Below are 25,553 nucleotides of genomic sequence, written 5' to 3' on the forward strand. Positions count from 1 at the left end.
GGTGCATAAGGAAGGTATGAAGGTGTGCATCTACATCAATTATCAAAATAACACAATTCAAATAATTGACATAAAAAAAATGATTTTGAACTAATATATATATATATATATATATATATATATATATATATATTTAATTGAATTTTTTAAGAAAATGTGTGTTATGCATATTATAGTGGATCTTATTTCAACTTTTATAGTTTATAAAGAAGATATGTTTAAGAGTAAGTTACGAGCATCTCTATTATATAAAATGACTTCTTAATGATGGAGGATTTGAATAACATGCATAAGATCTTAGAATCCTTGTTCATCGTTGTCTTTGTACAAAATAACATCTATCTGGTACAAAATAGGCAACTAAATACATCAATTTTGTTTACTATTAAGGAAAATCCAGAGAAAAATAAGTTTATATGACATTTTTAATTACTTTAAATTCAACAAAAGAAGGAATTATTGAATATAAAAGAAGTTGATTTTAAAAATGAGATAATAGTTTGAAATTATCTTTTGTACATTAAAAGAAAAATCATTTACAATGTTACAATAATTTGATATGCGTGAGGAAGAAAATTACAGATTACAGAACAAAGAATATTGAATTCCAAAGTTGTAAATACATAAAAGAAATACTAAGTTTGGAAAATAACATTACTTCTTCATGGTGTTTCTATAACGTCTAGCCGTTTTTCTTTTTTGCTTTCTATGTTTTCATCTTCTATGTGTTGAAGTAAAAACATGGATTTTGAGTCGAACCCTTCTTCTCATGAAGCATTTCCAACAATGGATGAACTTGTGATTGTCAACATCTTCATTGATTGTTTATGCTAGTAGACAAAAGTTAGTATAATAAAATAAGAATGTACATGCATGTAAAAGTAATTAAATAATAGTATCAACAATATAAAACAATTTTATACTACTACCCAATCATATAAGTAATTTTGTTAACCCGCATTATCACTAAACTTTAAAAATAAGCAATCAATTAGATGGTGAATCTTTTAAGAAGGTTGGCAAAATCTTGCAAATGCAATCTAAAGTTTTGAGTAAAGTATGTGTTTGGTTCATCAAGGAAACAACATTTGTGATCCATAGTTTACGAAATATTGCTAAATTCTGCAGAAGAGATAGAAAAAATGCTGACCATTATAGGAAGGAGTAATGACAACAATGTGCATGTCAGTGTTGTTGGGAGGTAATTGTAAACGAAGGGGATAAAGTTCAGCATTGAATGGGTTGCGGCAACACACATCAATCTCATCATACCCTGTCTCTTCCTTTAACTTCTCCTTCAAATCCTCCACACTACTTCCTTGGAATGTGAAGAACTTTTCTTCACTTTGATTAGAAACATTCCCATGTTCATCATCCACATTATAAAATATAATCCTTCCATCTTTAAATGGTGTCCCAGTCTCCTCTGAATCTTCATCCTGCATAAAAAGGAACCCATGTAAGAAGGATACTACAATTTAATCCATGGCTCCTAGTTCTAAATCACCATATGCACATAAAATTATTTGTTTTTTTTTTTTTGCATTTAATAGGAGGTTTGACAATAATATGATTCATGTTATTAAAAGTGAACTTTAAAGCCTAGCTCAATCTCATAAAACCGTCTTATAAGATGAGTTTTCCACCCACATATATATTATAAAATATTTTGATCTCTAGTAAATATAGGATCTTTAACACTCTCTCACGTTGAGATTGTCAACTCGTATGTGATACTATATATTATGGATGGTCCGATAACGGACAGTTTGATAAACCCAACAAACACTCGTTAGGATAGATTCGAAATGACTCTGATACTATATTATGAAATGAACTTTGAATCTAACTCAACCTCATAAAACTGGTTTATAAGGTGAGGTTTGCACCCATATATATATTATTAAATGTTCTAATCTCTAGTCAATGTAGGATCTCTAACACTCTCTTACGCCGAGATTGTCAACTCGTGTGTGAGACTATATATTATGGGTGATCCGATAACGGGTGACCTGATAAACCCAACAAACACTCGTTATGATAGATTCGAAATGACTCTGATACCACATTATGAAGTGGACTTTAAACCTAACTCAACTTCATAAAACCGGTTTATAAGGTGAGATTTGCACCCACATATATACTATGAAATATTATAATCTATAGTTGATGTAGGATCTCCAAGCTAATGTGTTATGTGTTGGAATTGCATATGAATGAGAATGATATTATCTAACCTTAGTTAGTAGATGAGGAGACTTGAGATATATACTAAAGGAGGCATCATCTTGAAATGGTGGAGAATGAGAAGGAGATTCTGTAGGATCCTCTGAAGGGTGTGTAGTAATTGGTTTGGGAGGGGTTAGTCGAAGCTGCACAAGGTCCACATTCCACAGAATCCAATTTGCCGATGATGATCGATGTGGAACATCGTGGGTGATGGAGTGTCTCCACGGTGGTAAGCCTTTGTTGGCACGTAGAAATTGTCCATAACGAGTCCTAAGCCTCAATTGTGCACCTTGTCTTATGGGTTCCCAACTCAAAGACGAGTTTAACCTTGTGGGAAGGGTCTGCACCACTTTCATCCCTGTGGCACCTAATAGAAATGGCTTGTTGGAGGCTGTTAAGTATTTTTCATAGCAACTCTTTAGTCTTATCAAGTTCGTACCCTCCACGATCTCCACGCTCCATTTAGCATTTTTGTATGTCCCATTTCGATCTTGGAAAACACCCTCTTTGTCATCGTCTGCCAACAAATATTTGTTATGGTGGCTCCTTAGACGCACCACTTCTGCCTTTTCGAAGAACTCCATGTCAAAACCAAATCTCACAGATGATTTGCCAAAACAACTATGAATTCAAGAGGGGAAATCACAAGTTTAATTTGTTTGGCCACTGTGGAGTTTGGTATTAATAGGTTTGGGCGTAAATAAGTGATGCAAATTAAAAGGAGTTTTAGGGTGTTTGTTTTGCATGTTAATTATGAACGAAACTAAATGATTGGTTATGAAAAAAATAGTTTTCATTACTTGGATTATCATCACTAACTCAACCACCACATAAAACTTTTAAAATATCAACTATTTTGGATGACTTGAACTTTAAAAATTATCAATTATTTGGTGAACTGTTTTCAATTTTGTGTGGCACCAAACCGACGCCCTGTATTTTTCTAAATAAAAACAGTTAATGTGTCATAATAGAAAATATCTAGATTTCAACGTTAGGAAACCTGAAAATGTATCATAATAGAAAATATATAAGATATATGTTTTTTTAAATCAAAACCCGTTTTTTTGTCTTAAAAAAGTATTATACTAAGATGAAACACTCAAGTTCCTTTCTAAACTAAGTGGTTAATGTTTGTGTGACTTGATATGAAAGAAGTTAAGTTTTGAAGTATTACTAAAAATAATTGCAATGAATCTGAAAAGTAATTGACATTAATAACAAAACATAGTGTGTGTAGGAAAATAATAATAACAAAAATATAACTATCCTTAGAAGTTTGATCACCAACACCAGTTAATGGATCACTTACCAAATGAGACACCTAAATAGCAAACCGCACGTCTTTTTTGTATATATTATAGAAAAAATAAAGATACTTCACGTTAACAATGCGGTAATCTAAAAAAAAAAACAGGGGTAATTTTAGACCAAATTCCTAGTTTTTAATTTTATTTCAATGTATTTAATAAATTATGTAGTGTATTTTGAGTTAAAAAATTCTGTTATGGTGTTTTGTAATTCTAGAAATAGTTAAATTAAAAAGATGAATAAAGTTGTGGAAGTAACTATCCAACCCAACTCGTCCATCTACCATCTCTTCATCATCAAGAAGAAGTGAAGGTGGTGGTGACTCACCCTCTCTCATCACTCACCAACATTCTTTCTTCTCTCTTCCTTCTTCCTTCTCCTTCCAATCAGGAAATACAAAACAAAACACAGACTCACTTCAGTAATCTCTGACAAACAAATCACAATTCCCAAACCCAAACCATGAAGAAACTAAAACATTATTACCACAATCATCAACAACAACAACGAAAGTGCATTGTCCCAGTAATCACCATTGTCTCCTTCCTCTCCCTCAACTTCATCCTCCTCTTCGCCCTCAGACTAACATTCCCCGACGCCACCCTCATCTTCCCCTTCCCTCTCTCCGCCGTCATCTCTCCGCCATCCCCCTTCGTCGAGTCCAAGCTTCACCCTCTCCCCCTCCCTCCCCCCTCCCCTCTCCCCCCCGTCCTCGCCTACCTCATCTCCGCCTCCGCCGGCGACGCCCCCGCCCTCCTCCGCACCCTATCCGCCCTCTACCATCCCCGCAACCGCTACATCCTCCACCTCGACCGCCATTCCTCCCCCGAGGAGCGCCACCTCCTCGCCACCCACCTCGACCGCCACCCCACCTTCCGACACTTCCGCAACGTCCGCCTTGTCTCCAAAGCCAACCTCGTCACCTACCGCGGCCCCACCATGGTCGCCAACACCCTCCACGCCGCCGCCATCGCCCTCTCCGACACCCATCACTGGGATTGGTTCATCAACCTCAGCGCCTCCGATTACCCCCTCGTTACCCAAGACGGTTCGTCACTTCAAACTCTTTCTATTATTGCTATGCTTCTTCTTTTTTTAACGGAATGGTTTTTTTATTTTGATTGGGTAGATCTGCTGCACGCCTTGTCGCATTTGCCGCGCGATCTTAATTTCATTGATCATACAAGTGACATTGGGTGGAAAGAGTGAGTATACTCAATCAACTGCATTCTCCCCTTTTTTTAATTTTCTCCTTACAGTTAGATAATACCTTTTTTGTATTTATACCAAAAAACATTCCTTTTTAGTTCATAAACATACAATTTTTAATCTTTTTAGTCCTTTCACACTATTACACACAACTTTTCAATCATTCCATGTTCTATTATACGCATTCATTCACCTGTATAAGCACAAGTTAAAGTAGCAGAAATTAGAACTATAATAATCCTTGTAAATAATCCAGGGAACAGTAACAACTCCTGATTCCTTAGTGGGGGTTAAAAGGGATGTTTTTTAATATAGGGTAGGGATTAAGAGTTTTTTTTTTTAATATATAGAAACTAGATGAGTAATTAAACATCTTTTCTATTACTTGACTGCATATTTAGTATGAAGTAGTGTTTATGTACATTTTGATCTTTCAAGTTCTTATTGCATCAATGAGGTCCTTTGAGTTTCATTTATTTACAGGAGTAAATATTCTGCGGTGAGATGATTCAAACGTTTTCATCCAATTACGAACTATTATTTTTATGTGCTGATTGTGCATAGATGCTTGATTCCATTTGCTTAAGTTATAATTTTATCTGAATTGGATGCAATGTGGATAGAAGAACCTGATTGTGAATGGAAGAAAATGTGAAAGACACTACATTGTAATTGGAATGTAGGACACACACATAGCACAATCACATATTCCAGGAACTGAAAATACAATTAAGTATAATTTTAATAATAAATTGTTTTTCGTGTGAAACTATATGAATACGTTTTAAAGCTTTGTTATGCTTATTTGTAGTCATCAACGGGCAAGGCCTATAATTATTGATCCGGCGTTGTATATGACTAAGAAGCAAGATGTGTTTTGGATAACGCAGAGGAGAAGTAGACCAACGGCCTTCAAACTTTTCACAGGTGCTCATCCATTTGTTATGTCTATTTTTGCTCTCTGGCTTTTATATGAGTTGCAAACGTTTTATAAATTGGTCTGCATCTGGCCGTGACGTCAAGCTTTTTGGACTCTTTACAATCACAATGTGATCATAATTGTGGCTGCATTTGTTTGCAATTTTCTACCATGACAATAATTGCAGCAAAATTGTGACTGTGAATTCAATCATATGTTCTAGCTTGTGGGTTGCTGTTTTAGTTTTATGGGTTATAGGGAGTCAGGGCTTTCTTCATCAGAAGAACGGTTTTGGTTTGGACTTACTGGGATTAATTAAGTTATTGGAGCTTAAGAGTTTATTTGGTTTTTGTTGGGAAGAAAGCTTTAGTTGCTATAGTTTTTAGGTGATTGCTGTGCCATTGGATGGACTTCCTTTGTTGGATAAGAAGACATAGGATAATGTATGAATTGGTAGAAAAATTTGAGAAATGAGATTTCCCAAAAAGATTTAAAATTATATTAAAGTCCAGGTTATGTGCTCGAGAACCTACTCATATATGATTGCCTAAATCTTTTTTCTCATGTTAGGTTCGGCTTGGATGGTACTGTCAAGATCTTTCATTGATTACTGTATATGGGGATGGGACAACCTACCTCGTACTGTTCTCATGTACTACACAAATTTCGTATCTTCCCCTGAAGGGTACTTCCACACTGTCATTTGTAATGCTCAAGAGTTCAAGAACACAACCGTTAATAGTGATCTTCACTTCATTTCTTGGGACAATCCTCCCAGGCAACATCCCCACTACCTTTCTGTCGATGAGATGAGCAGAATGGTTGACAGCAACGCCCCCTTCGCGAGGAAGTTCCACGGAGATGATCCAGTATTGGACAAAATCGATGCAGAGCTATTGTCTAGAGGTCCTGGGATGGTTGTTCCTGGTGGCTGGTGCATAGGAAGCAGGGAGAATGGGAGCGATCCTTGTTCTGTAGTTGGTAATACTACTGTCCTTAGGCCTGGCCCAGGTTCTGAAAGGCTTCAAACTTTGATCAATTCGATGATGTCTGATGAAAATTTTCGACCAAAACAGTGTGCATGACAAAAACCTACTGCCAACAGCAGTGATTTCTAGAGATTATGTCGCTTGCCACTTGCTTCAGTTTTTTTTCTCTCTATATTTAGTTAACCTCATCGATGAATTCTTGTACCTTTTCAGTAGGAAATGTAAATATTGCGAGTGTAAAGCACAAACTCGATTTTTTTATATATTGACAAGAATTGAGGCTATCTGGTGGCATGATATTGACAGCAGAGCTGGATCACATTCTGCAATTTTGTGACATGAGTGAAACAACTGACCATGGAACCACTGAATAATGTTTGGTGCATGTTACTTCACTTTGGTGTGAGGTAGTGTGTAGGTGTGTAGAAGGTGAGAGCTGAAATCTGACCTATGCGAGATATATACATATATGCTTATTCTTTCTTTTTTACTTTGCTTCAGTAATGAACAACACGTGCTGAAGGTTGTAGCCTTGTAGGTGTTGCATACAACTGAGAATGAGTAAGTTGATGCTTGATGGTTGAGTTTTACAGGTCTAGTTTTTTTATCTATTTTCTTTTCCTTTTATTTTGTTTTTATTTAAAAAAATATAGAGAAACACAGAACAAAATGCCTTAGTTGTAATAAATCCAAAGGGTTTGGTACATGTTAGATACAGCACTGACACAAGACACAGGGTACTTCACTTTCTAGTTTTATAATTTGTTTTTGTTTAAATTACTCGATTGGTTCCTAGTTTATTGGATTTTTTCAAGTAAGTTTTTGAATTATTTTTTTAATTGAACTTGTGAACTAAAAGTATAGGTGCTGAGTTTAGTTTATAGCCACTTAAAACTATCAAAGGATAACAACTTGCGATTTTTTTGGAAATCTTAGACTCAGTTAAAAAATTGATTAAATTTTCTTTTATTTAGAAACCTATATTCCTATATATTTTTTTTTTTATCAGCAAAGAATAAATAAAATTAAAGGGAATACTTCAGGGGTATCCCAACCCATATAAAGTAACCAGAAATGGACTTCCTATATCATCCACAAGCGAAATTCTCCTTTATGGTTGGAGCAGAATAACCTTAAAGTGAGAAAATCCTACCCAAAAAATAACCAACATCGGCGACCACCGATTACACGTGGTGAACTATATTCCTATAGGAATAATATAATTAAGGGATCAAACTAGTTTTGAATTTTTTAATTAGAATATAACTGTAAATCCATCAAACACTTTTTTTAGTAAAATAGTTGAGGGTGTTTTCCCAGTCATATACTTTTACAAAATTATAGTAAAACTCAGTTGGAAACGGGGAAGTGATTTTTGTTTCAGGACTGACACTTTTCTGTAAAAAGGCTTCTAATAAAAAAATAAAAAATGAATTTTATAAATTAAAATGAATTTATATATAAGTTAATGTGTAGAAATTCTTTTAAATATTCAATTTTAAATTTTAATTTATAAAAAAATATTAATTTTTTTTGTACAAGTTTTCATGAATAAATTTATTTAACTAAGTTTATCTAATCGTAGTTTTATCTTTTTTTAGTTTAATAACTCCACCTATGAATTGAATAAAAAAAAAGTCCTAAACAATTTAATAATTGAAGCAGTGGAATGTGTGGCACTCAAATGAGCCCAATTTTCAGAAATAACAATTGGGCCATTATTGTTCTACAAGTAACTATTTTTTATTCTGATTTTTTTAGCAATACTAAAGAATACACATAAATTACCGTGTTTATATTTTCCATTATGTTATCTAGTTAAAGTTTAATATTTATGTTAATTTATATATTTATTTAAATAAAACATATGCATTATTATTTTTACATTTGAAGTGCAAGATATAATTCAATGAAAATAATGTTGAAAGAGTAATACAGGTTAGAACTTTATGTTATAAAAACTATAACTTATTGTGAAGTAGTAGAAGCATGTACAATCATTTTTAATTAATAGATACTTTATATTCACTGTTATTTTATTTTCTTTCTATTGTATAGGTAGGACAGTTATAAAAGTTAAAATATAATTAATAATAAAATAAAGACATGAAATATTACCCAAAAAGAGTATCCCAATACATTAATAATGTTCTACTAACACAGAAACATAGTGCAGAAAAGCAAAACACAGTTGCTAACTTTTACCTTGGATTAGGTAGCGAACACTTTGATGATCCCTCACAAGTTCACAAGAAACAGAAACAGAAATGGCATAATAAAGAGATTATTATGAGAAAGTGATTGAAGGGAATCGTGTCACATGAGAATGACATTGGTTAATTACAATGCAAGTTTACAGTGCATGTACAATGTCATCTCTCCTGCGACAAGACTTCCTCAACCTCTTATTTTCTCTCTTTCTTTCTCTTCTGAATCTACAAACTCCATTGCCAGAAGATGAAGAATATATAGATATTGCAGACACATAGTTCTCAACCCATACTAATTGCTCATAAAGTTGCTATTAACTTTGGCGGGGTACACCAACAAATGGTTTTGACAAGTCAAAACTTGAAGGCTTCAATTGAAACCAATCTCTAAGTGTTTTTCTAAAACGGAAAAAAATTATACTATTTGTTTAAAATTCTATATTGACTAAAAAAATATATTTTATAATATATAAATAAATAGAAATATTATTTTATAAGATTAAATTAAAAATTCACTTTTTAATAAAGTATTAAAATATATTTTAATAAAAGTTTATTGAGCTATTGTGTAGTGATGATTTCACCTTATAAGTTTTTATACAAATATTTCTATTTTTTATATATTTTGAATTGAAATTATTAGAAGTAAAAGATAAAACATATTGTTATGATGATAAAGAACGGAATAATATTAAGCCAAAGTTTTGAATGGTCTAATTCGCAATTCGTTATGGTTGATCGATTTCTCACACATCACAACTGATGGAAATAGAATTATTGTTTTCTTTACACAGACCTAGTCACGGGTCAATGAGAATTGAAAAATTCAAAATGTTGACCTTTTGTCTTCACATAATTAATTATCAAATTGAGGGGTACTTGTACTACTAGCTACTATCATAGAAAAGTATGCTAATTATAAACATAATATAATACAATATAGTATAATATAATAATAAATAATCTATAGTCATTTTTATAAATTGAAGTAATTACCCATAACAAAATTTATCTACAAAATATTTATATTTATTTTTATGAAATTTTTATGATTTGACAATTTTTTATTTTAATAATTATTTATATCATTATATAAAGATAATATACATAATAATTTTGTTGGTATTATATTTTAATTGAATAATTTTATTTATTTAATTAATTAATTAATTTAATAAAATAAATAATTGAATTACATTTCTTTATTTCAAAATAATTAAATATATTCTTTTTTGAAAAGTAATAGTCACATGATTTTTAATTTTATTTTTTTTCTTATTTTTTCTTAATTAATATAATAAAATATTTTTTGAATATAATAATAATAATAATAATAATATGACGTCACCAAAGTTGCATACGTATGGGGTTTGTGTAAAGGCTTTTGGCAACGCCGGTCAACTCTTCTGGACTTGTGTTGCTGACCAATAGAGACATATATGTACTAAACAAATAAATAAATAAATAGAAAACTGGTTATTTATTCTAACTTTAATATGTAAAACTTTTCAACTCACTAATATATTACAACCATGTAGGTGTAAGAAAATCATCCTAATGGGATAAATGGTTTCTTCTCTTTTTCCTATATTTTTTCTAATTAAAATTTATCATGCGAATTAAATATATTATCTTATTTATTTTTCATTAGCAAGGTTAGATGTTGTTTTGGTGTCATTGTCCTCTTTCTTTCACTTTTTGTGTACACATGCTTGCTGGGTCCAATGTCGACAAGTGGTAGCAATTGCAAATACCCAATTGCACAACTAACAAGTGAGTTTTTATCATTTTCTAAGAGATATGTGTAAACATAAAAAAAAAAAAACCATTAACTATAATGTTTGAAAACAAACAAATTGATTTAAATTGGGATAGTACAGTTCACTCAATTGAAGAAAAAGTTGAAATTTAAAGATAGAGTGGTAAAATATTTTTGGTATTTTAATAATACTTTAAAGACAACAAAAATGCATTAATGACTAAAAATTAAAAAAGAAACTTTCAAATGGACTTTAGGAAACCTCTACACCATATATCAACTAGACATTAATGTAGTGACAAATACTTTTACCAATCCCATACTTTCATTTTCTTTCTACACTTATAGAAGAAAAAAATCTAAATTGTTCATGTATAAAAAATATATGAATTTACACTTATAGAAAAAAAAAGTATAAATTGTCTATGTATTAGAAATATTTAAAACTCTACAATTTAAAAATTTATTTTAAATTGTATAATTAAAATTAAAAAATAGATCTTAAATTATACCACGTGAAAAAAATTATGATATAAAATATATTTATGAGTTATATTACTAGATTTTATAACTCAAAATATATTTTTATAATATAAAAATTCATTTTAAATTACATAATCTAGGAAGTTGAAATATATTTCATAATCTGTAATCATTTTCAAATCACACACTTCATAATTTTTTTTCAAATCCACTTCATAATCTATTTTCAAATACAAATATCTGAATTTTGTATTTTGAAATATAGTTCTAAATCTTAGCATCTAAAATATAGAAATTTAGATACTTTTAACACTTTTATGAGAGTGTATGATAAAAATCATGAAAGTGTAGAAAGAAAATGGCAAATTCTTACTTCATCATACCATTTTGAATCTACACTCGGTCACCTTTCAAAAATTTTAAAATTATTTTGTATTATGAATTTGAAAATCCAAAATTAAAAAAAATACAATTTGAAAAGCAAAATATCATTATGAAAAGGTAAATCAAGAATAAAAAAATTCATTTCAGAAAAGAAAATCTAGAATACAATCTATAAATAAATTCTAGAAATTCTTTTTCAAAATTCATAAATGTTTTCTGAAAAATTAAATATGGAAATGTATTATTAAAAAAAAGTTATAAATATATTTTTTATTTGTACTTTCTTTTATTTAAGATATTTTTACCATTTCGTGAATACCTTTTTATTATTTTACTGAAAAGTCAAGTAAGAAATCTTAAGTGTAAGTTCAAATTTATATAATAGAGGAAGAAATTTTCAAAGAAAATAACCTAATGTAGTTTATGTACCTAAAATAACATCCACCCACTAAGTTATTCAAATCGGAATCTCAGAACAAGTAAGATTCTAACTTCAATTATTAAATCTTAATTCCTTAGTTAGTTTCTCAATGCAATAATTTAAATATGTTTAATTATCTAATAAAATATTCGGATGCTGTGACTTTCATCGTTAAAATCAACTATATGAAGAAGCTCGACTCATAATTTATGTGTGTTATACATCTTAGTTAGACACTCACACCTCAAATAATAATAAATTAAATTTTTTATCAGATAAATTTTTCTTCGAGAAAGATAACATTTAAAATCATAAACACATTGAAAACTCAAAAAGTGTATTATGGTCTTCAACTTCATTACATCCAGTTCCAAGAATCAGAAACCTAACAAATTATAAACAAATTAGAATCACTAATAGTTAGTTTCACCACCTAAAACAAATTAACTTATATTTTTCCACGTTAATCGGTTAATTGAAGAATTGACCTATGCGATTGAATGATTCAACAATGTCCTATTCAATTACGAGTTGGAAGATTCTATGATTCAACTACAGAACAATTCAAAATCAATGAATTAGACCTTTTCATCTTTGCTATATATGCAAAACAAAACATGATACATAGTTAACTTTATAAATGTTTTTCGTCTTTTTTAAATCAATAATTAAGTTTATAATTATTTCTATTTTTACTTAGTTAATTTTGTATAAAATTTCCAATCAAACCATGGCAATTTTTCTAATTGCTTCCACTATATCGTTAACGTCCCCATGAAATGTGACCATGACAATCTTCAATAAAAATTCTACTGGGATAACAACTCTTGTAACTTTTTCTATCTTACATTAGTAAGAGAAAAGGTAAATCACAAATAAATTCCTACAATACGATAAAGGTAACAAATAAAAAAAAACAAATAAAGAAACGGCAATTCAAAACGTGTAACACAATAATGTTTATATAAACCAATATTTATGGAAATTTTAACCGATTTGATAGTTATACATAAATAATTATATGCATCTTTCACCATATTTCCATTGGTTTTAAGTTAAACCATTTACTAATAAAATAAAAACAAATTTAGAATTAACTATGATACTCTTATTAATAATCTCTCCTATTATTCTTTTTTTATTCTTCATACTCGTTTGACTATATTATCTAAAAAAATACAATTATATAAAATTAATTTTGACTTTAACATCGGAGTACCTTGCATATACACATCTTAATCGTAAGTGGAGTGTTTTTTTGAAAAGGAGAACAGTTTGTAAATCTTTTACAAGAACCGTTACATATCATGTTTTAGATAATTAATCATCTTAATTTAACACTTTTGTCATACTTCTCAAGGACCGAATAAAAAATATCCAACATAACTTCACTTCCCAATATTGAACTACACAACTGAAATAAGGAGGGAATGACAAAATTGGAAAATAAAAGAGTTGTTATCATAGTTTATTGTATAAAAAAAATGTTTACAAAATTAGATTTGGAATTCGAAAATCGGTTATCTATAGGACGTAAGACGATAATTTAATTAGATGTACAAACCAAATGTAGTTTTTTTAATATTTATTTTTAAAAAAATCTGTAACTTTTTTGAAAAAATTATATTTTTTTTATCTGAGTCCGATAATATTTTTATTCAGAATGAAAAATCAGGAATTATGTATTTCTAAAAGTAAAAAAAAATATGTGTGTTGATATTTCTTAAAAAATTAATCTTTTTAACTAGTTTTTATTTTAATTTTTAATTATTAAAAGCAGGCTATCTGACAAGCCTATTCCATATATTTGACTTGACAGTTTGGTGAGTTAAGCGTGACGAAGCAAAGTGGACTCTTATGTTGGAAACATCAACCCGATTTATTAAACTTTTGCGAAGTCCTTTTGCCACCTAAAGCATATGAGTTATAGAGAGTTCATATTGCAACTTGTCTTGAGTATATATATTTTTTTATAAAATATTAAAACGGTGAAGTTTATGTTATTAAGGAAAAAAATATGATTACATCTTGGATTTTTATTCCAATAATATTGATAATGATGGTGTATTTTAGAAACAAGTTTAACTTTAAGCTTCTTTAATTTAAGAAAGAATCATTGTTTATCCAACTTAAAAATATTAAGAAACTGAAAGAAAGAAAAAAGGCATAACAGTGAGGAAGTTATTATATAAATGGATAGATCTAAATATATTCAGTTTTTTCGTAAGTAATGAATACACGCTTAGATTTATCTTAAAACTGTTTGAAATTTTATGAATTCATACTGTTAAATGGAATAACAAAAAATATATAAATTACTATTTAATAAGAGACTTATGAATTTTGGACAATAATTACTTATAAATTCATAATTCTGATATTTTGTTATTACTATTCCTATTATAATTATTATGTTGTGTTTTCAATGTCACTTAACATACCTTTTTTTAATCAGCAGCAAAGACATAGCATACTTTAGATAGTATTTTGTTATCATATAACAATTGTTTTAATCACCACGATAAAAACAACTTGTGTTAGACATTGTAAATTTGTACTAAAGCTTTGTAACTAATTTACAATTTAACTAATATGTAACTAATTTATAAAATGAAATACAATTTAACTTAAAAAGAACATAATTTGAACTTAAAAAAACATAATTTGAAAAAGTTTTGTATGATAAACAACTACAAAATCTTTATTGAAAGTTGAACTAAAGATTTCACAATGTTCACAATTTTAAGTAGTGAGTGAGTTCTTGACTCATAAGTTGCTGCAATGAAATATGATGTAAAGGAATGTTGAATGGTGTGAGCCGAGTAAGAAAACATTGAGAGATGCATTTCATTGTTGGACGAGAGCAAGGATTTGGATTTAAGCATGCAAAGGCCACAATGGCAACAACAACTATGTCTTGTAAAACTGAAACGGTTGGGTGTGGAAGACGTTGGTCCAATATTTCACATACTGTAGAAGTTGTTTGAAGTGATGAGAGTATATTCTTAGGATGTTTTCCCATCAAAGTTTCCAGTGCCACCACTCCGAAACTATACACATCACACTTTTCATTCACAACCGTTGTATACGCAAGCTCTGCATATTTTCAACATTACAATCAAACATTCAAAGGAAAATAACTGAAAATAAAAATGTAAAAAACTACTCCATATGCTTCTTGTATGTATTTTCATTAGGCCTGATTTGCATTAAATCACAAATATATAAACAAACAAAACTAGAGAAAAATATGAATAATTTACCTGGAGCTATGTATCCAATGGTTCCAACAACTATAGTTTGATTGGATGAATCAAGGTTCAGAAATCGAGCTGTACCAAAGTCAGAAACAGTAGGTTCCCAATTGGAGTTAAGCAAAACATTGCTTGTTGATACGTCTCTATGCACTATTGGAGGGACACAATCATGATGAAGATATGAGAGAGCATGTGCAGTGCCTTTCACGGTGTTAACCCTCTTTATCCAATCCAATTCCATTGCTCCCATGTCATCAAACAAGATAGAAAGCATGCTTCCTTTTTCCATGTACTCATAGATCAAAAACACAATTCTTTTGTGAAAGTAGAATCCGTGGAGCTTGACGATATGTCGGTGTTTTATTTCTGACAATACTTTGACTTCGTTTTTGAAACTCCCATCAAATGTGGGGACCTCTGCTTCAAAGCCATGGAGTTTTTTCACTGCAACAATCTTACCACTTGGTAGTTCAGCCCTATAAACACTCCCGTACGCACCTGTTCCGATACAATATTTGATGTCAAAGTCTTCAGTTGCTGTAATGATGTCTTCATAGGCTATGCTTCCGTCATAGTTCCATATGCAGAACAAGTCCCCATTCTTAGACGTTTCTGTTAACCTTGCATGTTTTTTCTTTATTGCAACACGATTGAGCCTCGTATATAAATATAGTATGAAGGCCATGGTTAAAAAAATGGTGATCAAAAGAATTATGACCAACTGATTCTGATTATGATTCCAATTTAGTGTTAGTTTCTTGTGGCGGACTGAACAAGGTTGAAATTGGTATTTTATTTGTATATTTAAATTGTCACTGCATACACCCTTGTTTCCTTTTAGCGCATATGGATTTAAACCTTCTGGAATGGAACCCTTCAAATTATTGAAGGAAATGTCCACATCATGGGAATTCAAAACTAGAGGCAGACCGGTAAGATTATTGTAGCTTAGATCTAGACTTTCTAAGAATGAAAAATCTCTTCCTGCGAAGGGTTTTAGGGAATCGGTGAGTAGATTATGTGAAACATCTAGATTTTGAAGGTTGGTGAGGTTTGAAAGTGAAAAGGATAAGGTTCCATTGATTTTATTGTAAGATAGATCTACATCACTAAGATTTCGCAAGAATGACAATTCAAAAGGAATGGAGCCTTCTATGTAGTTATTAGAGATTACTAGGCTCCATAGTTGAGTTAGATTTTTTATTGTGCTAGGTATTTCACCTTGAAGAGAATTGTATGATAAATCAAGATAAGTGAGTTTGGAAATGTTTCCTATTGTGGAAGGTATTTTACCTTGAAGAGAATTGTGGTATAAATTAAGATGAGTGAGTTTGGAAAGATTTTCTATTGTAAAAGGTATTTCGTCATGAAGAGAATTGTGGGATAGATCAAGAAAAATAAGTTTAGAAAGACTTCCTATTGAGAAAGGTATTTCACCTTGGAGAGCATTGAAGGATAATTCAAGATAAGTGAGTTTGGAAAGAGTACCAATTTCAGGTGGAATAGTCCCTCCTAGACAGTAGGCGACCTCAAAGAATTCTAAATTCTTGAAAGCAGAGAGGTTTAGTGTTGCTAATTGAATCCGTCCTTTGAAACACAAATATTTGATACGAATTACACTTCCATCATCATTGCAATGTATACCATGAATCAATGAACAGATATTATGTGAATCTGAGGAGGAGAGATTCCACCATCCACTATTGATTATAGCGTTTGCTTCCAATTGAAGCTGCGATGGTGTAGACGCGGATCCTAACTCCCAAACAGAGCTCAAAAAAAGCAAAACATAAATAAGAAGAAAGGACATACCATAGAAATTGGAATTAAAAAAGTGCATCATCTGCAAAAAGAGGTAATAGAAGGAATGTTAATGATGAGAGAGTAGTATGGTAGCTGCTGATTCTTATACTGTCATAACCCAAGTTGAATAAAAGAGCCATAAACATAGAAATTCCACAAGCCTTTTGCCCCCCATTGACGCTATGCATGCATCTCACGGCATTGCTTGACTTAGATAGTCTAATCTAGATATTTTTTTTGCCTTTTACTAATCTTTGTGTGTTAATTATATTACCTGATTTACTTTTATGTCTTTTATTGTATAATATAATCATTAATATTGAGTATTCTTTTTATAACGTTATTATTTTAATTTTTATTACCATAAACAAAGTGAATAATAGGTACCTCTGGCTCTACACAATTTCAAATATTTCTTTCTTATAATCTGTAAAAAGGTAATTGTACCTAATAATAAATATAATAAAAGTAATAATAAGTAAATGATATTATGCTAATTTACTGTATATACTAATTAAGATAAAATGTAATTGTAGCCTATATTAGTATGACATCACTTTCTTTTCACAAAACTCTTTTTTGCTAGGATACAGTTTTAGTAAATTTTCTACATTTTTATAATAGCTTTTATAAATAGGTTGGGAAAATTTTGGCTGATAAAGTGAAAGTTTGAGACTACGAAGAGTTTGAATAATATTCAAAATCATGAGTGGAAAATTGATGAGATGTTGATTTTGTAGCATGTTATGGTAATTAATAGGTATGATGGTGCAAAGAATTCCACAACGTTTTGGCCCCATAGACGGTGCCCACGCGGAGTGAACTTTGAATATTTGAATGCAACCATTTCTGCGTTGTTGCCTATCCTCTCACAAACACGTCCCATAGATGGTGTTATTTTCTAAATTTAGATTCTATGTATAGAGATTTTTTAGGTATAAATGAAGTATGATTAGATTTTATGTATAAAATCTTCTAATTTTAATAAAAAAATTATTTCAATATTGTTCTTGTGTTTTTTATTTTTTTATTGTTGAGAATCCAATAATTGATATCGTTTTTGGGAATAAGGAAAAAAAGCCAATAAGTAGAAAATATGACCACCAAATTTGACACTGAGAAGTTTTTTTGGGGTTAACAACTTTGGATTATGGAGAATCAAGATGGAAACAATCTTAATACAACAAGGATGTGTTGATGCTCTCAAGGGTGAGGTGAACATTTCAACATCTATGTCTCAAAAGGAGAAGAATGACATGATTACCAAAGCTAGAAACACGATAATCATATGTCTTGGTGATAAGGCATTGAGGGAAGTCGATAAGAAAAAAATTGATAAGTTGATATGGGTGAAACTTGAGTCATTGTATATGACTATATCTTTGGCACACATATTATGTTTGAAGCAACAATTGTATTTGTTATGGATGACACAATGGTGGAGCAGCTGACGAATTTCTGTAAATTTTGGATAACACCATGTACCTAACGCAATGAATTATAAGTTAAATATATTTATCATAATGAGATGTGTAAGTCAAGCAAAAAATGTGCCTAAAGTCTCTCCCACCAATTGGACCTTTGTATTGGACAAAGAGACTCGAGCAATAGCATCTCAAGCTTTATCAACCACCACTCATGTCCAATCAAAACAATGATCTAGGTAGACTGTGAAGTCATTTTGCCTGTCTGATTTTGTGGGAGTATCCTTCCATATTCGGAGTGTGGAGGTGGAGATACAAGATCAATTGTCTCTGCTTGTGCCTTTATGAGGCGTTCTTGCATCAATGTGTACCCCCTCGTGACAAAAGATGGAAGGCATCGTTTAGCTTATGCTATTGCTTGGCGACAATTCTTTTTTCATGTAATGCAAATAAAAATATTTGATGACCACAAATTGTAGGTAGAAATTTGTGTAAGTATAAAAATATTAACAAATTAATATGCCAAGACACATCGAATTGACTGACTCAAAACTAAATCCAATCCTCCTCAGTTATTTGGTTACACAGATTGTCATCTTTATGCTTTTTGAATATGTACTCCCGTGTCAAGAAAGACTTGAAGTCCCTCCACCTAGTGGCGATGATTGATAAGATCTTCTTTGTGGTCATCTCAGTATTTGGAATGCCAAATTTTGTTGTAATATATATATATATATATATATATATATATATATATATGTCAATCAATTGAGAATGTAAAATAATAACAAAATTAACTATTAAGGTGTTACCATAAAATGGTGTAATCCTATTGTTGTCACATGAGATTTTTCTCTGTCTCTTCGACCTCATCTCATGAAAAAATGATAATAGATTCATGTCGTCAAACTACTAATCCTAAATAACTACTAAAATTAGTACATTTGGGCCTAGTGATGATCTATGTCAACCTATATCATCTCTTTATCAAATTGTCTTGTAATGAGCTAAAATAATAAGGTCAATGATCTTTCAAGTTTACTCTTTCCACTATCAAATCTAAAGTTTGCCATAATCTTAAAAAATAACAATATCAATAAATTATTTAAAAAAAATTAAAAATACTATAAAATTAAAGTTTTAATGCAACAAATATTTAAAAATGCTATAAAAAATTTCAATTAATTTATAATCAACATCACATTCCTAACAAGTTTCAAACATTAAACTTCAACTACCTAAAACATAATTCTCATGTCAATAAGTCATTTTACAAAAGTATCTAAAAATATTATAAAAATAAATGTTTAAAATAAAACATATTTAAAATACTATAAATTACCAATTAAATATTTTCTAGTCAAAATCACATTCTTAACAAGTTTTGTTTAACTTCAACTACCTAAATCTAAATTCTCAAGTCAGTAAAGTTATTTCACAGAAGTATCTAAAAATACTATAACAAAATAAATGTTTAATACAAAAAAAATATTTTAAAGCCCTAAGATCTTTTCCTCTTCTTACCTTGTATTTAAAATACTTCTTTGGATTCATTCCATGTATGAGTTTAGAAGACCATTCAATTTGGATGCACCCAGATCAAGTTTATTAAGTGCATTGATAAATATTGTGATGTGAGCAGCTCTTCCTATTCTACCTACAAGCTTACTTGTTAATGCAACAGTTTAGAGTTTTTTTTTTTTTACATTTTTTAGTTTTCTAAAATTTGATTTTTCTATTTTTTTGTTGGAGTGAAGTGTTTCTTAAGTAATATGTTGGAATAACCACTTCACTTCTATGGTTAGGAAGTACAATTTCATGGCCCTTTACATAGGGATTGACTTAATTTAGACTTTGATGAATTAGGTACGTACGATTATTAATTAGTAGTTCTTTTTTAAAAAGTGTTGAAGTATCCACATTCTTATATTTAATATATTCTTTATTAATTGTTGATAAAAAAAAATTATTGACACAGTAAAGTTTATGAACCTAAGGGTTACTTTCCCCCCTTAAACCTTAACAATCATGAATATAAATTCTTAAGTGAAAATACATAATTTGTTATACAAGGGTAACAAATATTTTCTATTAATCATTTCCTATTCTACAGCTTGTAATTGTTAACTTGAAAGTTGAAACTTGAAGCTCATACAATATAAAAAATTACAGAAATTGATTCCATAAAAAGAAAAGGGTGCAGAAGCATTGAGGATGAGGATGAAGATGAAGTTAGTGATGAAACAATGTTTATTAGGGTTGTTAATGTTCATGAATGAGGTCGAGCATCCATGGCCAGAACGGTGCTGAGGTTGATTGGGTTCATATAGTTGGCAGAACCTGACATAATTTGTTGAACAACAAGTTTGTTTGTCTTTTCAGTTGGATGAAATGCATCCCAAAATACATGCAATTCTCTGTTGGGGCATAGGTTGGAGATTGGCAAGCATAACCCCATACCATTGTAGGGTCCTTGTCCACAACAAGCTACTTTTGATGTATCAAATCCTACCCAATTTCACAACATCAAAAATCTTAATACCAAACAACAAAATCATCTTCATTGCAACTAAGATTTTATTTGGTAATTAATTCAGTTGACATATGCTGAATATACTATAAAAAGCTATATCTTCTATCTTTCAGGGATAAAAAAAAATAATCAAGAATATTAAATTTGTCAATTCATTATTGTTGCTACTATTCTTTTACTATAATTAACTAAAAAGGTAATTTAAATTTGCTAAAAGAATAGTACCAACAAGAATAGTTCCCAACTTTGTCACCTTGTCACTGAGATGAACTAATTAACAACTTAAAAGAAATGATGATAAGAAACTAATTACCATAAGCTTTGGGATTGGTGATGAAGTCATTGTGCATCAGTGCTGTATTTGCAGCAATGAAAATGACAGTGCCAATTTTGCTGTTGAGCTCAACTATCATTTGCTCCAACTGAGGGTTGTACAATGCTGCAGCACGTTGTAGCTCAGAAGAACATTCTCCATTTTTGCCACGCATAGCCAATTCTGCAGGTGCACAACCCATTGGTCCTGTCCCTGTCACAATAACTCTTCTACCTCCCAGATCATACAGTTTCTGCATTAATACATCATGATTATTATTATCACTATAACAATGGAAATGCTTTTTGTGTCACACAGGAATTAGATGAGGAGCCCTTAACATAAACTTTGTTGTATATATTTGTTGAGAATAAAACTCAGTTCATGTATTTTTCTTTTAAGAAGTTAAATGTAAAAAGTTTTATACAAGAGTTAATAGTGTGTAAGTTTATATCAGCTTATAAAAAATATGTTCATTTTATGTTGTTATTTATGAAAGATTTATGCACTATATACCTGTAAGTGCTTTCTGTAACGAGAGATGAGAAAGTTGACATAGTCTGGGAGTGGATATTGACGAGATCTTGCAGTAGAATTCACCAGGAAGTAATTGTTTACAAAGTCATTACCACCAACAGTGATGAGAATTAAAGCTTCATTCACCAGTCTTTTGGTTCTCGAAATACCAATTAGAGAACTCATTCGTTGTTGGTACTCTTTAAAATTCTCCAATTGCTTATGCATTTTAATTATGTTCATCTGCAAAGCTTGCATGTCAGAAAACAAACTCCAATATTCCTTTTTTAGCACATTATCTTGTATCAGGTAAAATTAACTGTAGCAATATAAATTTCTGGTATCAGTTAATCAAGTACTTACAAAGTGATCTCCTGTGTCATTAAGGATTCCAACACCAGCTGAAGCAAAATTTGCACCAACTAATAGATTCTCTCTTGTTAAGTCTGGGCTCGAGTATGGCATTGTAGACTCAGCACCAAGTTCTTGACCTGAAGCAACAACACCCTCTTTATTATAGATATACATCAATTATAACGTTCAAGATGCTAAAACTACTGATAATATCTTTTGTATTCACAGATTTGTGTGAGAAAAAGTAATTAGGAGGATACTAAAAGTGGTTCAAACATGTTTTCTGTGACAAAAATTCGTGATCAACAAAACCAGCAATTACATAAACAAGTATTTAGATCAAGAATACAAAAAATTGGTTTTTGAAAACTTACTGATAAAATCAGGAATGTTGAATCCATTAGAGAAGCGCCCAGTTGGTCTGTGAGTTGGGTAGTCAATTCCATAAGGAGGGGCATTAGCACGAGCAACTGTTTGCAAATAGTTGTTGTTTCCATTGTCAACTAGAGAATCTCCGAACACAAAGAATGCTCTTGGCCTGGCTTCACTTCTAGGGACAATAACTTCAAGTACCAAAACTAAACTTAGAAGCACCGTAGGAACAAAACTTGACGAGGCTGCCATTGAAATGAACCTTTGAATTGGCTTGGTTTCTGAAGGGTTTGTTTTAGAAGTAAGATTGAGAGCTTGTTACATGGGATGAGTGTTGTTGTCCACGTAAATGTCATAAATAGGATCATTGCATGAGAATGGAGCTTCCTATTTTGGGTGCTCTTTTATTGAAGATTTTAAGTTCTAGAACTAGAAATTGTGGCAACTTTGCGAGCTTAATTGAGATGGGTTGGTGGCATTACGCAAAAACAATGTGTTCCACTTTCCAAGTTTATGCGTGCTTTGACTTTGGTTAGAAGTGTGGGTGAGATGGATGAAAATACCAATTTTTTAGATAATTAAATTATTAATACAATAATTTATTTATGTTTTTCTTATTTACAAAGATTTTGTTTAAATGATTTAAACTCGGCTTCAACAGACTAACCAATTATTAATTTTCATTGACCAATTTAATTATTTGTGGCATAAAAACTTAAAGGCTATAACATATGCTTTTAGATTGGTCAAATAAGTGTATTTTAATTTTGGGTTGCGTAATTTTGTTCTGTTTTTAATTCTTTTAAAATAAAATTATTGTTTTAAAAACTAACGTTCTTAGAACTTGATTATTTTACAAGAATTAAAAATACATTTAAACTAAATTTATATATACTATATATTTTACCATGATGTTTGGTGATGATCTTGCACAATGAAGATTTCTTTCAATGGTGGTGTTTATTTTTCATAGTAATTGTATAAGGAATTAATATTGAGCTAAGTCTACGGTGCATCGTCATTTTGTTACCCCACTTAATAAATTGTTCTTCACTTCTTCTTTTCCCACTTCTGAGGCTATTAAAATTCTACCAACGTTGGAAAAATGCTAATAAAAGATATTAATTTCTCCATTTACTTGGTAAACATGATGAAATAAAAACAAAAAAGTGGTCAATGCTTGTAATTTATCTACTCTATGTATCTTTTTTTTTTAAATTTGTATATTTAAAGTGAAAAATCATATTTATAAAAATGGTAAAACGAATTAATGGTTAAGATCTTTCAAAATAATCACGTTCTTTAAAATTAGAGTAAAATAGAGTAGCTAGTTACGCTAAACAAAACCCAGGGTCAGTGTGTTTGGTAAGCTTTGAAACTTGATTTTCTGTCTTAAACGCAGAAGCTGCTATGTGTGTAGCATCTTTCTGATATTTGACATCAAAGTAATTAATGTATACATATGAGTTGCAAAGGCAAGTCAAAGTCCAAACACAGTTATTAAGTTTGATTCATACACTTATTTTGGTGGAACAGAGGTTTAGACATACTTTATACAATTTAAGAATATATGTAATCTATAATTACTTAACATATATATATCGATAAAATACTACAAGAAAAATATGAAATAAAAATCAATTTTAGATATAAAAAATAATTAGTTGCTATGTAACTAAATTAGAGTTCATTTTAAAAATTAAAAAAAATAATTTCTAAATTAGTTTCTTGTTAAATGATTTCTAAATTGGTATCTAATTAGCTACCGAGGTTTTAACTATCAATTATTTATTTAGTTTCTAAATTTGGTAACAAAAACTTTGGTTACTAATTAGATACCAATTTAGAAACCATTTAACAATAATAGAAACTAATTTAGAAACCAAAATTTGTTTAGTCTCTAAAATGATCTCTATTTTAGTTACTATAGCAACTAATTATTTTTTGTCTTTAAAAATTGGTTTCTTTCTTGTAGGAAAAGTAGAAGTTGTACATAAAAAAAGAAAATTCACTTAATGTTAAAATATTTAGAGTGAGTGATTAATTAAGTTAGTTTCATTAAATTGAGACTGGATAGCAAATTTTATTAGTATGAAATCAGATAATATTAATGTTACCTATTTAAGCAATTCACCCTAAGTGATTAGTTTCAATGGAAACAAATTGGTTAAACAGTTTAAGAAACGTCATTGATTACAGATGTATGTGGAAATGTTTGAAGTTAAAAATTAAACACTTCATCTTTATTGTATTAACCTTTGTTATGAGTTTTTTAAGTGTTTAAATTCTATGCAATGTGAATATAAAATATTTATAAATTAGTAATTAATTAACAAATTGTCATTAATGTCTTACGACCTTCCACAAAATTGTTACGCATGCAGTAAATGTGATTGAACGAAATATAGTGCACTTTTTTTTACATATTTAATGTATAAACTATTGGCTTTTTCGGTGAGACATTGATTATTTGATCCATCTAACTATTTCAATTAACTAAGACGTTGTATTAAATTAAATTACTCTAATGCTATTGGCTGTAAAATAACTCTACAACTTAGACTATTTCTTGCGTATCTTACTCTTGGGCATAAAATCCAACATCTTTCGCTTTTAACTTCATTTATAGTAGTAGAAGAAATTATTTGATATTGCTCACCTACATCTCACATGTCACATGGTACACATAATACATTTGACATCAATTTTAAAATATTTATTATATCAATTTTATCGTACATATATATAAATGTCATTAATGTAAAAAGTCCATAATATTTTATATTATTTTATAATCAATGTATAATATAAAAAAATTACATTAAATTTAAATATTATAACCAATTTAAAAAAGTGAATTGAAGAACATAAAACAATACTTAACTTCAACTACGAAAATACCTATTACATCGAATTTTTGTCTAGAACCAATGAAATGAATCCTTTTTACATTGGTTCACCGATCAGAATTAATATAATAATTTTTTTAAAAATATATTATATCGGTTATGAATACAACCGATTTAATATCTATGATACAAATTAAAAAAATATTACTGCTTAATGT

The 25,553-nt window shown here is 30.1% G+C and overlaps 4 protein-coding genes across 5 annotated transcripts; 1 reads left to right on the top strand and 3 right to left on the bottom strand.

The window, feature by feature from the left end:
- Nucleotides 1-567: 567 nt before the first annotated feature.
- LOC137826000 (uncharacterized) lies at nucleotides 568-3,016 on the bottom strand. 2 transcript variants are annotated; one of them, XM_068631836.1, is made up of 3 exons: nucleotides 2,238-3,016; nucleotides 1,151-1,439; nucleotides 568-830 (listed from the first exon to the last, which is right to left on the bottom strand). In XM_068631836.1, the coding sequence occupies exons 1-3, from the start codon at nucleotides 2,811-2,813 to the stop codon at nucleotides 826-828; spliced, it is 870 nt and encodes a 289-aa protein (XP_068487937.1). In that variant the 5' UTR covers nucleotides 2,814-3,016; the 3' UTR covers nucleotides 568-825. The 2 variants fall into 2 exon arrangements, with proteins under 2 accessions (XP_068487937.1, XP_068487935.1); XM_068631834.1 differs by lacking the exon at nucleotides 568-830 and having other exon boundaries at nucleotides 1,024-1,439.
- Nucleotides 3,017-3,792: 776 nt separating this feature from the next.
- Nucleotides 3,793-6,941, top strand: LOC137825999 (beta-glucuronosyltransferase GlcAT14A-like). The gene is made up of 4 exons (XM_068631833.1): nucleotides 3,793-4,588; nucleotides 4,670-4,745; nucleotides 5,561-5,676; nucleotides 6,239-6,941. Exons 1-4 carry the CDS (start codon nucleotides 4,003-4,005, stop codon nucleotides 6,751-6,753), a joined length of 1,293 nt encoding a protein of 430 aa, XP_068487934.1. The 5' UTR covers nucleotides 3,793-4,002; the 3' UTR covers nucleotides 6,754-6,941.
- A 7,687-nt stretch (nucleotides 6,942-14,628) lies between these two features.
- LOC137826629 (MDIS1-interacting receptor like kinase 2-like) lies at nucleotides 14,629-17,030 on the bottom strand. Its single transcript, XM_068632681.1, has 2 exons — nucleotides 15,178-17,030; nucleotides 14,629-15,010 (listed from the first exon to the last, which is right to left on the bottom strand). The coding sequence occupies exons 1-2, from the start codon at nucleotides 17,012-17,014 to the stop codon at nucleotides 14,649-14,651; spliced, it is 2,199 nt and encodes a 732-aa protein (XP_068488782.1). The 5' UTR covers nucleotides 17,015-17,030; the 3' UTR covers nucleotides 14,629-14,648.
- A 3,351-nt stretch (nucleotides 17,031-20,381) lies between these two features.
- Nucleotides 20,382-22,830, bottom strand: LOC137826633 (GDSL esterase/lipase At5g33370-like). Its single transcript, XM_068632687.1, has 5 exons — nucleotides 22,489-22,830; nucleotides 22,124-22,251; nucleotides 21,761-22,003; nucleotides 21,245-21,497; nucleotides 20,382-20,906 (listed from the first exon to the last, which is right to left on the bottom strand). The coding sequence occupies exons 1-5, from the start codon at nucleotides 22,736-22,738 to the stop codon at nucleotides 20,668-20,670; spliced, it is 1,113 nt and encodes a 370-aa protein (XP_068488788.1). The 5' UTR covers nucleotides 22,739-22,830; the 3' UTR covers nucleotides 20,382-20,667.
- Nucleotides 22,831-25,553: the final 2,723 nt, after the last annotated feature.

Source organism: Phaseolus vulgaris, chromosome 8, assembly GCF_000499845.2.
Source record: "Phaseolus vulgaris cultivar G19833 chromosome 8, P. vulgaris v2.0, whole genome shotgun sequence".
Taxonomy (NCBI): domain Eukaryota; kingdom Viridiplantae; phylum Streptophyta; class Magnoliopsida; order Fabales; family Fabaceae; genus Phaseolus; species Phaseolus vulgaris.